The sequence below is a fragment of the Myripristis murdjan genome, chromosome 15 (genome assembly GCF_902150065.1).
Source record: "Myripristis murdjan chromosome 15, fMyrMur1.1, whole genome shotgun sequence".
Classification (NCBI taxonomy): Eukaryota; Metazoa; Chordata; class Actinopteri; order Holocentriformes; family Holocentridae; genus Myripristis; species Myripristis murdjan.
In genome coordinates, this window is record NC_043994.1 from 8393984 (window position 1) to 8409863 (window position 15880).

The following is a 15880-nucleotide window of genomic DNA, read 5'->3' on the forward strand; positions in this document are numbered from 1 at the left end:
AAATCCTGATTGATAAGATGTTGAAAACAGGCTAGCCAAAACCAAATGCTGCCCAGCTTGCAGTATGTCATCCAATTTGCAATTTGTTAGAAACAGCAGAATCTGCATTTTAAATTGCATTATGGCATTTAATTACTCTTTGAGGCAAATAAGAGCTTTCAGTTGTAACTTCCAGAACAAAACAACTTATGCAACACTTGTGCAGTGTTTCCAGTTTTCGTTTCCCACAATATTTTCCTGCAGATTTTTCACAATAAAAGCATTATTAAGAAATGAATAGTGTATGCCCACTGAAATGCTAGGGGGCTCATAATTTGAAAAGGATGCAGATCATATTAAGTTTGTATCAACAGCGTCATGCAGTTACTTTAACAAAGCAAATGGGAGCAGATCTCTTATTAAATTCCAATGAATTAGGTGCAGGGGCGGCGCGGTGCTGGCCAGTGTTGGCGCAGTGCCAGCCAGCAATAGGTCTGCCAGATCTGACAAGTGCACCACGGACACAGACTGCCATACTTCCATTATAAACCGACTTTTGTTTATACACGGTTGCAGCAGCACAATGGACAGCGACACAGACAACATGGTGGATTATTGACTGCGCAACGTGTCCATTCGCTGGTAATCACGCTGCGCGCATTAAACGATTTTGTGGAGGCAGGAGGAAGGTTGCATGATTTACGTTGTATCCACTGGTGTACACCAGTCAAGGACACCATGTGTCATGTAGGCGTAGGTGGTGCATTTTTTTTTTTTTTTACCTGTTGGACTGCCATGTAGATTCGCATAGAACAAGACAAAAACAAACAAACAAACAAGCAAACCAAAAAAAAAAACAATACAAAACAAAACAAAAAGCAATCACACACAAGTAGAGATCAACTTCTGTGGTCAATGTAGCAGCTTCACTTGATTATAATGGACATGTTCTACAGCAGCAGATATGTCACGCTGCACTTGTGCCTGTTGTATTTAGGCCTTAATTTGCACAGACAGCTCTTCAAATTACATAAATATCCCACTGTATATATGTTTTGAACTTATTAACCAGATCTACATTGACTGATCAAGGCTCCAAGTCAGTCTGTGAGCTTGAAGGCAGATTCCACTCAGTTGCCAGGGTGTGAGGGGAAATAAAAATCAATGAATCAATACATACAAGCACTGCTGATATCTTCCCATGGAGGCTACATGAAAACTATTTTGGTTCACTAAATTTCTGCTGTCAGTCAGACTGGTAAAGGCCAGTTAGCCAGCTGCTGTCCACTCAGCTCCCCAGAAGCTGTTGCTGACAGACAGCTGACAGGCGGAGACCTCAAAAGACAGAGTCAGTCTGGATGACAGAATTCTTACACTCTGCTCAGATCTTGCTTCCAGTGGGAATTTCCTGTTACGTATTTACATGTATGTCTAAGATTTTATGGTTAAGATTATATAGATGATAGCAACATAATTTACGAAGTCCCTATTATTTCTGGTCCTGACTGGTTCTTGGTTTGAGTGTGTCAATGTGTGAATACATAGGTGGGATGTGCTGAAAAGAGTGTGTGTTCAACAACCTCCCTTCTATTGATAAATCATCAATTAAAAATGTCTGGGTGTGTCTCACCTGTGTGGACGTCTCCTTGCCTTTGGTTGTCAAGGCCTTCAGCCTTTCCTTCAGTTGCAGGATCTCCGTGTCCCTTTCAGACAGAGCTGCCTGCATCTCTGCCACACTAACACCATCAATGCCACAGCTCTGTAACAGTTATTGGACAGGGAGGATTATTTTTGGTTAAAAATTGCATAATTTGAATGTATGATAGCACACTCTAAAATGCCGAGTAAACATGGTGAAACACTACCAAATGTTGGAAAATTTGCAGGATTTTGACAAACTGTGGCAGAATGTATGCCTTCACCTTGAAAAACATCAAACTACGCAGGATGGATTTAGCCAAAATGTAAACCCATGTAATCACAATCAGTATCTCATTATCCAGGTTGTTGTTGCAGGGAGAAACGCCCTCTGGTACCTGGAACCAGGGGGTGTAGTCATTCCACCACTCAGGTGGAATGACAACCTGGATATTAACACACCTATGAGGTGTCACAGCAACATCACATGACCGTTTTGATGATGACTCCAGAGATAGCAGTCGAAACTGTCCAGGTATGACACAAAAACTTAAAGCCTGTTTAGAAGAAAAAATAAACCTAAGTAAAAACAGAATATGTATCAACAGACCAGCATGATATCTTAGGACATGCTAACATTAACCAAGTTTGTACCGTGCCCAAGCGCATTTGCGCCTAAAATCCAGATTATTTGAGCAGTGTGATCGCTCCGTCCCGTGCTTGAATACAGTACACTTCCCCCGCTCTGGCACGGTTGGAGGAGGTGTGCTCCAGCATGGTACGGCCGCGGCACTGCACGGTGTGTGCGGCCACCCGGTTGAGCAGCCAGCTGACATGCCGCTCTGGCTGTCAGGTGGATGCTTTATGAAGAAAGAGGAAGTTACCTACGAAACAGTCAAGGTAAATAAACATCCCTTAACCTATGTCTGATTAAAAGAAACAAATTGTCTTTTAGTTAAAAGGAAGACATGATGAATGTATTTGAACTATATTGATTTATGATGATGTCGGACCATGCCTGTTGCCATATTTCAACGTGATGACGTGCATACCGGGGGCAATCGCACTTGGGTGCATTTGGGCTTTAGGTAACGTGAGTGCAGGCCAGCCGAGGACTGGGGAGAGGGGCATTTTTGCTTTAGTTCGATATGGAGCAAATGACCCTAATGTGAGCAGGCCCTTAAGGCCAAGGCACTGGCCGAAGAACTGGAGTTGGTCCCCAGACACTGCACTGTGGCTGCCCGCTGCTCCTGCTATCTGGGATGGGTCAAATGCAGAGGACAGACTCCTCTACAGGGACCAATCAAGTATAAACTTGACATTTAAATTATCTGAAACAGTGTACATTTGATAAAGTGCATCACTTTGGGACATTTCTCACCATGAATTTAGTGACATCTTGCTGTCTGTATAATTTGGGGATGAGTTAGCAACATCAAGTTTTTGTTCGGCATTCATGTGAAGATTTTGATTTGTTCATGAATTCCATATAATTGAATTTGTATTTGGCAGAAAAGAGCAGCAAATGTCATAAACAATAAATAAAATGTCAAAAGACATTAAAAAAAAAATGTCTATCGATATTTTAAAAAGCTATTACACTCTTTATACATTGGCCACCCGATCCTGTAACAAATCTAGTAATGACTAATGACTAATATTTTGCTTTGCACATGTATGGCACTCTGCTGCCTCTGTCTCATCATCACCACTGTCATCACCATCAGCAGCAGCAACCATATCCTTTGAGCCTTGTGGTACCAGCTGACAACTTGTTTGAACTCACTGGTAATCTCTCCATACTTGGCCGCATTTCACCTTTCAATCTGCATCTTTTCAGACTTATATCTCTTTTCATTCCCAGTTTTGTTTTTTACATTTCAGCCAGTGTGTGGGCTATAAGCCACTGCCTCTGTGTGCCAGTCTGTTTGACACAGAGGGTGGAGAGAGCAGTCAGGAAGCAAGTACACTTGATTGATTTATGCATTTATTGTACATGGAATCCTGACCAGTCACCAGCCCACAGACTTAGCAGCATCAAAATTCTCCTAATTAACCCCTCCAGCACTGGTTAGCAGTCAGATTGAAAAACAATTATAATTATAGCTTGTGGTATTCAAATCTGAATTACTGAAACTGAATTTAAAACTCAATTTCAAGTAATAAGAAAATCATCAAAAATCCAGGAATGAATCAAATAACCAATTTCAAGTAATAAGAAAATCATCAAAAATCCAGGAATGAATCAAATAACAAATTTCAATAACAACAACAATAGTAAAGATAATAAGAACAAAAAAGAACAACAATACTACTACTACTACAAATAATAATAATAATGATAATAATAATAATGATCAGAATGAAAAATCCAATTAAGAACCCATAATTCAATTTCGGTTGGCTAGTGGTACAATTTTACACCACATCAAATCCTATTTAAAACCCCAGAAGATCCTCAGGAGTGATAGAGCCATGTGCTCTGATTCTGAGAGATCAATGCATTATAACACCGGCACAATACTAGGGCTGTAGTCAACCAAAAAAATCGTTACTATTTTTAGATTAATTAACTGGGCAGTTGCCTACCTGGTAAACAACTCATATTTGCAGTATATTAAATCGTTTTTGACCTAATTACTTTGCACTGAATGACACACTTGAGTCGGTCGGCTCTGACAGCATTGCATCACGTGCACCTACGCAATATCATAGTCTTTGATTTCCGAAAATAGTACTATGTCAAACTGCCGTCATCACGGGTGTGTGCGTCTGCAGTTATAAAACGATTATAAGACTAAAACTTTGAAATATGCCAATTCTGATATGTTTATACTCAAAACTGATGGAGCAACCTAACACAGATATGTTAGCTTACCGTTTTTAGGTGATATGCCATGTTGGTCGTTGAGCTGTAATACGCAAACTGTTGTTTGCAAAGTTTGCATTCGACTTTTTTTCCCATCTATTTTGGTAAAATGCTACCACACTGACGACATCTTTGACATGGTAGAGGACTACATGTTCATTAAACGTTCTTAATTAAGCAAATATTCAGAAAACCAGGCCTAAGTTTTTCTTCAATTCAGAACATACGGGCCTACCTATCTGTCTCCGCCAGTGGGTTGAGCTAATCTAAAATTGTGAAAACAAGGGGGGTGTTCTGAAGACAGACTGTTACCTGTGAAACAGGGTGCTCTGAAAACACCCTCATTAGCACTTAGTGCTTTACTCCTGATAAAATTAACACGGCAAATAATCAACCAATCAGATTTTGGACGACCAAGAACATATCGACCAATAAATCGACCAGTCGACTAACAGATTACAGCCCTACACAATGCTATAGTAACATTTCAACTCCATGTCTTCTTGGTGTCTGAAGTACATTTAACAGGCAAAACTAAAATAAGAATAGCACTTTCACCTGAATTCACCTCATGGATAGGGCAGGTAGTTTTGAAAATATGCACCTTCAGTATTAGATCCCTATGTCAATTCCACTCTTTATGTTATACTGACCTCTTGTGGCAGCTGATTGTTAGTGTGGTGTAGCTGTTGGATGAGTTTGTCTTTGTCTGCATTGCTGGAGAGAAGTTTCTGGAGCTGGACCTCAAGGGCTGCAACCAGAGTGTCTCTCTCCTGTCTCCATCTCTCCATGGTCTGTTCTTTCTCAGCCAGCTGGGACAACAAAGACTCCTAAAAAGATACAGGCCCTTATGGTTACAAATATAGGTGCTACAGAGAACTTCTTTAGCCAAAACATGTAAGTTTGTAGAAGGATTACAGAGTTTCAAGTCCAGCTGTTTAATTTATTTCCCTTTGTTAAGGTCACATAGATTGATAGGTGTCTGATGACCTGACTCCTCTACTATAGTCGGTAGGGGTGGGACAATAAACTGATAATGCAAAATTTTGTGATACTTCATTTTGTGATACATTATCAATACACTTGTGCCAAGTATCGCATGAGTTTTGAACTTCATTGCACAGATGCAGATTTGAGTTCCAGTGAGGCGAGATTTATTTCCTGCGTTTAGGTATTTGAACTGAAACTGTTCTACCATGTTCATGTTGGTGTGCAGATTAAAACACTGAAAATCACGGCCAATTCCTGCTTATTGGAAAATTGTTTGGGTTTTTCCAGGGTATTTTTTTCTTGTTTTAGTTACAGATATTGTAATGTATCATGGCTAATAATTTTGCAATATATTGCATCACAGAATCGGCTGTATCATGATGCCATCAATATCATCTGAAAAATATAATAAGTTTCGTGTTGCCCGTTTCCCAGTGATTTCCAACCTTAGTAATCACTGCACATATGCACTTTAACTTGTTGCACGGCACATGCTTTTAGTCTTTTTGTGTAGTCTTTTATATTTTATATATCTTTTATATTACTTTTTTTTGCTGGATTTAACTTTGTCAATTACTTGTACACCTAGTATAGATTCTGATACTGATTTTGTGTGTACTTTCTTGCTTGTCTGTCTCTAAATAGTTGTTTGTAATTATTTTTGAGACTTTTACGCGCTGTGATTGTTGCTATGGTATATTGGCCGATAAGGAGTGTGAAGTCCTCCAGTCATCCTCAGGGCCTCTTAATTATCCTAACCTTCACCACCTGTTAAACATACAATACCACTGAAATTGGTATATCAGCTGTCATTGTCAGTTGTCTATTGTGTGATGGAAGTCCCTCTAGACCACAGCGTCACATTTTCTAATGCTGTAGGGCCCACGCTCTGTCTGCAAGGATGGGTTGAGCACAGTGAACAGATTTCTCTACAGGGATCAATAAAGTATAAGCTTAAGCTTTAGAATATCTAGGGTTGCAAAATTCCCGGAATTTTGAGAGTTGGAAACTTTCTGTGGGAATTAATAGGAATATATGGAAAATTGGCAAAATTGCAGGTTAGCCTGTCACTTAAATGTAATTGAAGAACAAACAAACAAACAAAAAAAAAAACATCATGCAGGATAATATTGGTCCAAACAACTTCAGCTGAATTTCTACTCTGCACTGTGCATTCCTCCATCACATGCATAGATTATTTTTAGAAACCTGCACACTACAGTGGAACCACTGAAACCACACTACTGCATTTAAGCTCAATCCATCTTAGCACAACTCCAACAAGAAACCCTGCTCTGGTCTTTGCATTGCTGCACCTCCATCTCATTTATCCATCCCTGACAGTTCATCTTGGCCAGTTTTATTTAATTGCATAATTGATTGTCTCTCATTTGTGTCATTTTCTGCCGGTCTCTGTTTCCCACATGGATATGTTGTACTTTTACTCTAGTTTTATGTCTCCTGTGTCCCTGTTTTTATGTATTATGACCCCTGTGTCCCTTTTTGTATATTTTAATGGTTCTTTAACATCATGCCGGAGGACTGCGGTTGTAAACTAGCCTCTGGCTAACACTGGCACATTTACAGCAATGTTAATTAATGTGCACTGTCCTCTAGAAATAAATAAATAAATAAATAAGCCCACGGAAAATAGGGTTGGGAACGAAAAACGGTTACGACCGGATAACCGATTTTACAGGCGAGAGATACGGCTGTGTCGGTAACAGACTCCTCAATCGATACGAATCAGCCATGAATCCTTAGATGAATCGATTGTAGAGTTGTGGATCGGATATCGCGAGACTATGAATTGGTTGCCTGAGGCTTTACAGTTTTAATCTCTAAACAACGCGAGAGCTCACGAAAGGACTCTCGCGCATGCTCCGTAACGTTAAGGGGCTTTCACATAGCGCGTGCTCGGCGCAGACCTCGGCCACCGCAGCCGTTCATTGTGTATGTGATTGCGGGACGCGAGGGTGCACCGGTCTGCGCCGAGAATGGCGCAGCGCGGAGCTGGTTGGCGCCCTGTGAGATCAAATCTGGGTGGCACAACCCCTCCAGTCGTTTCACCTGCACCTGCAGCACCAAGAAAAAAATTACAACAACTGCACCGGCACCGTACGAGTCCAAAAGGCAGAGAAACTTTCCAGCTACAGCAGCGCAGACATAGATTGTGTAACAAAGCGAAGAGTTGCCACTCTGAAATATTTTCCCTGGCTAAGAGGAGCACACTGTCTTAGCTTGTCTATTCAGAGAAGAGGTATCACTTTGGCTTATTTTTCATATTCAATCTATGTTATCACAGGCATACTCCTGCTCATTCATTGGCAGTTGAATTGTTAGGTCTGTTTGATAAGTAATTTAAATTTTTAAAACAAATAATAATTTAACATATTGTTAAATTATTTAACATATTGTTAAATTATTGGAGTCAAACTTACTGGTAAACATCTACTCCTTCAAGTTAATTTATTATGTTCTACAAGTCATAAACATACATAAATACCGAGTGTTTGAGAAGCATATTTCCTCTGTGCTACAAAAGATCTTAAGTAAACAGTGCTCTCTTGTTGTCACGGGTCCGGACTGAACCGCCACTGGTTCCGTGCCCAGACCGCGGTCCACCATTTGGTGATGCCCGGTCTACATCAACAAATGTTAACTATCGGATTGTTTTTACACTGTATCGAATCGTATCGTTCTTAAACCGTATCGAATCGTATCGTTCTTAAACCTTATCGAATTGTATCGTTCTTAAACCGTATCGAATCGTATCGTTCTTAAACTGTATTGAATCGTATCGAATCGTTCTGTATTAAAAATATGTCGTTTTTGCATCGAATCATAACCCGTGTATCTAGATATGTATCGAATCGGCCTCATGCCAGAGATTCCCAACCCTAACGGAAAACATCCAGTCAAGTAAGTTTTGATGATATTACTAGGGCAAATTTGAATCTATAGTATTCAAGTTTAACAAGCAAAAAATAAATTAAATGTGTTTATATTTGGAGGGGATCATAGGGAATATGTTTATTTTATTTAACATTCATGTTTTTTGTTGTTCAGTGAAAGAATCAAATAAAGTTCTACTCACAAATAAAGTCAAAAATGACATTTTTTAAATTTGTATTAGTTAGCACGCATGTCTGCTTATAACAAAACAAAATCTTTATATTTATGTTTGTATATGCTACAGTTTGTATAAATAACCCCAAATTTCCAGTTAATTCCTAATTTGGGAATAAGGTGGCATACAAATGAATATCAAAAAATATTATCAAACCTCCTCAGCTCAGCTCCCTTCAACCGGTTCCATGCTGTCTTCACTCCAAGCGGAAATCAACCACAAAATAGAATAGGCACAAAGTGGTCTAGCAGATCTTATGGCCTTGTGTTGGCTTACAGGCAGTTACAATTTTGAACAGACAAACATAAGATACGGCTGCAGCCTGTATAACACAGGTCGTGCAACAGAATTTTGACAACAGAAGCAACTGACCATTAGAAGCTCTCAGTGGCCATCCATAGTAACCATGTTTGAGCTAGGAAAAAATTTGAAGGGCACCATGACAGTGGTTGTTGAGGGGATGTTACTCACCCATGCTATAGTAGTCAGTCCAGGGATTTGAACTGGTAACACTACAGTATGAGTTGGCCCATAATTGTGCATTGTTTCAATTGTTGCTGTTGGCCTTGCTTACCAACTGACTCTGCTGCCGAGTATGACGCTCCCTGTCATCAGCAAATTTCCTCATTTCCTGGTTCCTCTTATCCTCCGCCTCTTTAGCTTGGCCAATCAGAGCCATTTTCTCATCGAGCCACTTTCGGCGGTCCGCTTGGTACTTCTCTGTAGACAGCTGCGTGCACCCATGCACACACGCACCCATGCACACACACACACACACACACACACACACACACACACACACACACACACACACGATTAATGACTGCGCTATATATCATCTAACCCAGTAGGCTCAGGTGGAAATTTTCTAATTTGGTAGTTCCTTCCCCTGGGGGACTACAATTGAGAAACACTCAACTTTCCCTACTTTTTAATTTACTCTTTCCATAATGAATGAATTTCCATTGTTGATTTGGAGAAATTTCTGTAACCCTAAACACAACATGACACTGGCAAAAAGTTAATGTAAATTTTTATAGATAGAAATTGGAATTGATTGCTATGGTGGTTTGAGTATTTTCTTTCTTTTTTTTTTGGTGGTGATAGGGATTAATGCTGATGCCTTGAATTTGCTCTGGGCATCATGAAGGATTTTCAACATCACAACACTTTTGTTTAGGAAGACACACCCTGTCAACTTCTAAGAAAAGACTGCAGCATAGAAAATGTCAAAGTGTCTCTAGGTAGATGGGGGTGGGGATGGTCTTGTGCGATTTGTTACCTTCAAGCTCTCCTGTGCCTGGGCTGCTTCCAGTTTGGCCAATCTGAGGTCATCTGACTGGCTCTCCCTCTCATGGGCTATGTTTTCCCCACTATCTTGTTTCTGTAACATTGTTTTTAATTTCTCCACCTCTGGAATCGTGGGAAAAGGAAGAGACAACAAAGAGATGAGACATTAATGTCAGCTTACTCCTTCACATTATTTACATTTACAGGCAAAGTTTGGAGTTTTAGAGTTTAAAGAGCAGATTGCAGGTTTGAGACCCCAGTGAATCAATGTGTAGGAAAATGATGTAGGAATTGAATTTTCATTGAAAAAAAAAAATGTTATCTAACACTGTGTTCACATCACAATATTGTAAAGTTTGCTATTATGTATCAGGCTATAACTAGTAATGCTCGTCTAATACCAGCAGGAGTATAGATACTTACCCATAACGGAAACTAATGAGCTTCTGTCAGTCGTATTTCACACTGCATAATTTAACTCCGCACTACGTTGTATAGTGCTTTACCGTTACCACAGGAGAGAGAGAGATAAACAGCTTCCTGATAAACGATAAACTGATTTTAAAGCCCCCCACCTTGTCGTCTGTCCATATTTTGCGTGGATTAAATTACTCTTACTTGCTTTTTACTCACAAAGCTTTTATTGCACTTACAGTAAAGTAACGAGTGTAGTTGTTGTCAATTCAACCTGGTTCATTGTCAGCACAATCATAAATGACAGCAAAACGCAGTAGGGCCTGTTTATTTATGTTATTTACCTAATTTATGTGAACTTGTTTCATTTCAGCTCAGTGTGAGCGTCTACTGTGTTTTGCAGTCATTTATGGTCGCACTGAGTTTCTCTCCTCGAAAATGGTGGACTCGATGTTCTGACAGGTTGGAGTTTGTGCAACCAGCACAAACACAATAATTTACCATGATGATGATAAATAAATGCTATTTAAAACTAGTGCTGGGCGGTATGACCAAAAATGTATATCACGGGATTTTTCAATATGACGGTATTTTCGTTTTTCATGCACGACTGGGTGTTAACCACATTTTCTAACGATTTAGAGAAGAATTACTGCAGTAAATTAACTTAGAATGACCTATTTTACTGTCATGAGGAATGAAGTTGTTCACCCTAGTATTAATAATTAATACAGGTTTATGGCAACACAAAATGATGCAAAGAGGTGGCACTCATGATTCTAATGAAGTGATGGAATCAGAATGCATGACAGTTGCAGTCAAAATACAAAACCTTTTTATTATGCAAATTTAAGGCCACTTGCATTAATATGCAGACTGATTTCACTGATTTAACAATGTTAAAATATTATTTTAAAAATGTAAATTACTTCTCAAACAGACCTAACAATTCAGCTACCAATGAATGAGCAGTAGTATGCATGTGATAACATAGATTGAAAAATAAGCTGAAGTGATACCTCTTCTCTGAATAGACAAGCTAAGCCAGTGTGCTGCTGTTAGCCAGTGAAAATAGACTGGCTAACATTGTTACACAATCCATGTCAGTGCGCTGCTGTAGCCTGGAAATCTTCTTTGCCTTTGCCAGACATACATTCATATTCCACACAAAGCAGCATTTCATTCAAATTATGTCAAATTCTGCAATATTCCGCGTCAAAAATTGATTCCGTTTTATTTGGCTAATTCCGGATCGGTTGAAATCCGTGTGTCTCATGCCCACTGCGTGAGACTTGAGAGCCCTGAATAAGGACTTTGCTTCAAGTTGTTGAGGTAGGTATCACATTCAAACAAATAAATTGTAAACTAAAAGTATGCAACTTGCATTATTGCGGCTGATGTGGTGAAGCAAATTGCTTGTGTTGCCTCCAGCGGCTACAACTTCAGCCCGACAACATTTGCAAAAGACCATTGTTTGATCTGTGTCGGATTTTTTTGAAGCCAAAGAACTTCCAAACAGCCGACACAGCTCCTCTTTTTGGTAAAAGTTCTTCAGCTTCATTTTCTGAGTCCTCAATGCTTACCGAGTGCAACTGCAAAAACAAGGCCTAAAATTGAAAATGTCTATTTTTAGACTTTTTTAGACTCCGCGGACACCCTGCATATCATAAAAAAAAAAATAACACCGGTATTCGGTATGAACCAGTATACCGCCCAGCACTATGTAAAACTACTGAAAACAGACCAACTCACTATACCACGACCGTTCAGACTCACTACCACCTACGACTGTGCACTAAGCTGGGGCAGAGCTGAGGAGACCGACTCCCTCCCGTTACGTCATATGATGCGATGTTTTTAGGAGCTTTGCTCAAAACGGCCACTTTTTCCTCTGAATATGTGTCTTGTAAAACATATTAAATCCTGCATTAACTTTTCACATGGTCAGTTTCACACAAGGTTAAGTATATCTTTTGTAAAAATTTAAACTTGCAATTTGCTCTTTAACTCTCTGATCGGTAATCATGTCTGCTTGTAAGAAACTCAAAAGTTTTCATGCTAACTTAAGTTACAATCCTAGCTGTTTTGTGCCGAAAAATCTAAACATTCATTTTGAAGTCATGAAAATCATTTCTGGCATATTTGGTGTCATGGAAAATGGTTTCAGAGCATCCTCCATACTAGACTTTCATCAGAACATGATAATGCATGATACGTTTTAAATTCCAAATTGTGAAAATAAGTTTAAATGATTTAAATGCCATGTTATATCCAATCCATCAGTTGAGAACTAATGATATACAATCTCTGTTGTCAAGGGTTTAAATTGTGACTCTACTTGAAATGTAAATAGACTCCTCTGCAAAAACTCTCATGAATAGTGACTTTGAGCCTACTAAGGTTTACCAGATTCAGAAGTATAATGGCTGACTCACAAACCAAGAAATTAGTTGCAAATAAGAGTAATTTTTACTAGCCAAATATGTTACCAAACCAGTTTTGAAAACTATTTTACAAATAGAATCTGAACTGTGTAAGAGATTCAAAAAAGGGCCAAGAGCAGAATTCGATTTTTCATTTAAAAAGTAATCACCCACTCATTATCTTAACCCTCCTTTTCTCTTTTTAGCAGCCTAACATTTGCTATACACTATCACAGTGAGATGGAATTGGAGAGGATCAGTATATTTGTTACATCTGTCACTGAAGCATGCAGCTTTAGCTGTCAGAATTAAACAGTGTGCTAACACAAACACATTTGGGTGTGGCTGCCTTGCTATAGTGACTAGTTTTTGTTGCAACAACAGATGAGGAGGAAAAGAGCAGCTAGCAGGGAACAGAAGGGGAGGAGCATTCTGCCGGAGCCCTTATCTTACAGCCAACTTCATGTAAATCACACAAGCACTCAGTGTGAGTGTGTGTTTCATTTTTTTTTTTTTTTTTTTTTTTTTTAATCTTACCGTCAGTTAGCTCCTGGATGAGGTCTAGTTTTTCCTCCAGGACCCGCTCCATCTGTTCCTGTGTCTCCTCCTGCTCTGTTAGAGCCAAACGCATGTCCTCCATCACACGTTCCTTGGCTTCCAGGTCTGGAATACACACACACACACACACACACAAATGTACAGGTACATGAGTAACCAGTCACCCTGACTCCTTCACAGACATATTTTTTGTGATATATTGCTCCCTGAGGGGAAAATGCGTCTTTTCACCTCCCCCCCACAGGGATGTCAGAGGTCAACTGTAAGCCACAGAGCAGAGGCCCTGGAGCTGGTAGTGATACAGTGTTTCACTCAAGGACAATTCAGAAGAAAGTACACTTGGTCCCAGGGAATTAAATCTGGGGCTTCCCAGTTACAGCAAAGTTTCTCTAACCATGAGGCCACCCTGAAATGTCCTCTGTTATACTCAGACAGTTTCTACTCATATATAGACACACTGGGACCCTTGCAACTATGAACACTATGACACTGAACACGCTTAAACTTCTTCAAGCTTTATGGAACTATATATTCTTGCAAATGCAATATTCAGCTTTATCTGCTGGCACTGTATTTGATGCCAGACAACATTCCCCTTATTGATCATTCATTATATGACATAGTGATATGTGAATGATTTGTATATCCATATACATGAATCATATGTATATGTGTGTAAATTATAATGCCATGTATTTCATGTATAATGCTTTGTATATCAAGTTGTAGCAAGTGTCAGGGCCCTACTCATTTCACAGGCACAAGTCTTTCCATACACATATGACAAAATGCAATTTCACTAGTGAACCCACACACAAGGACAGAGATTCACCAGCAGTGATAGGAGCAAGTTGTGGGAAAAGGGAATAATGTACATATGGTTTACAGTGGTACTAGAGGAACTGTCATAAAGTTTCCAAGAACTGGCAAAGTAGCCTAAATAACAACAGAAATGTGTTGGGATGGCTCTTCAGAGGCACAAGAACATTACAAAATTTCACACTAGTATTTTAATTTCATGCAGTGGTAGACAGGGACATGGCTTACCAAAATAAACAGGGTACATTCTCTGAGGAGCTTACGTCTACTCAGGAAACTGTAAGGCAATTCATCCACTACATTTAAAAATATGTTGAATTAAAATCAAATGTTTGCCCTGACTCTGGCGCAAGAGGAAGGATCATGTGGTCACAAAACTGAAGAAGGTGCTTGCTCTCATTGTATGTATGTATTGAATGTGCTCACCAAATATCATCAACATCAACTTAGACATTTTAGCCAAAAAGTGTCACCTGAGGAAAAGTCATACAGTGACTTTTCCTCAGGTTTAATTTAAGGAACTGAACAAAAATATGGCATCAAACATTTAGTTTTATACACTGTCACCCCATTTTTAGAGGCTCAAAAGTAATTGGACAAACTATACATAACATGTATGACTGTAATTATAAGGATTATATTGAATATTTGGAGGAAAATCCTTTGCCGTCTATGACTGCCTGAAGTCTGGAACCCATGGACAACATCACCAAATTCTGAGTTTCCTCCCTAGAGACGCTCTGCCAAGCCTTTACTGCAGCTGTCTTCAGTTGCTGCTTGGTTTGTGGATATTTTGGCCTTAAATTTGGCCAGTTTTTCAGCAACTGAAAAGCATGCTCAGTTGGGTTGAGGTCTGGGGACTGACTTGGCCATTGAAGAATATTCCACTTCTTTGCTTTAAGTAACTCTCAAGTTGCTTTCGCAGTATGTTTTGGGTCACTGTCCATCTTCACTGTGAAGCGCAGTCCTATCAGTTTTGTGGCATTTGGCTGCATCTGAGCAGATAGTATGGGCCTAAAAACATCAGAATTCATCCTGCTACTTCCATCAGCAGTCACATCATCAGTAAACACTACTGACCCAGTTCCACTGGCACCCACACATGCTCATACCATAACACTGCCTCCACCATGCTTGAGAGATGGTGTGCGCTGCTTTGGGTCATGAGCTGTTCATTCTCTTTTCATTCTCCACACTTTTCCCTTCCCATCATTCTGGTGCAGATTAATCTTAGTTTCATCTGTCCAAAGAACCTTATTCCAGAACTGGGCAGGCTTTTTTAGATGTTTTTTTTGCAAAGTCCAATCTGGCCTTGAGTGAGTCCAGTGGTTTGCACCTTGCTGTTTCCCCTCTGCACTTATTTTCTCACAAATGTCTCTTGACTGCAGATTTGCACAATTATACGCCTACCTCCTCAAGAGTGTTTTTGACTGCCCTAGTTATTGTGAATGGGTTTTTCTTCACCAGGGACAGCATTCTTCAGTCATCCACTTCAGCTGTTTTCCATGGTCTCCCAGGCCTTTTAGTGTTGCTGAGCTTACCAGTGCATTCCTTCTTTTAAAGATATACCAAACTGTTGATTTGCCTACTCCTAAAGTTGTTTCTTTCTGTCTGATAGATTTTGCTTTTTGAGCCTAACGATGGCCTCCTATTGTGTCACTGTCCAAATACTTATGGACCTAACTGTAAGACACTGATGCTTGCTTTGACCTTATGTTGACGGACACGTAAGTTGAGTTTTTTGATGTGACTCCCAAGAGTTTGTGGGAA

At 39.6% G+C, this 15880-nt stretch overlaps 1 protein-coding gene across 1 annotated transcript in view; it reads right to left on the bottom strand.

Annotated features, from left to right (window-relative positions):
- Positions 1–15880, bottom strand: part of kif20ba (kinesin family member 20Ba) — a 91030-nt gene that overhangs the window by 37033 nt on the left and 38117 nt on the right. The window contains exons 28-32 of the mRNA XM_030071056.1: positions 13271–13396; positions 9889–10019; positions 9181–9336; positions 5140–5316; positions 1610–1738 (exon numbers count right to left, since the gene is read on the bottom strand). Of these exons, the coding sequence (XP_029926916.1) occupies positions 1610–1738; positions 5140–5316; positions 9181–9336; positions 9889–10019; positions 13271–13396 (719 nt within the window). The remainder of the gene's footprint in view (positions 1–1609; positions 1739–5139; positions 5317–9180; positions 9337–9888; positions 10020–13270; positions 13397–15880) is intronic.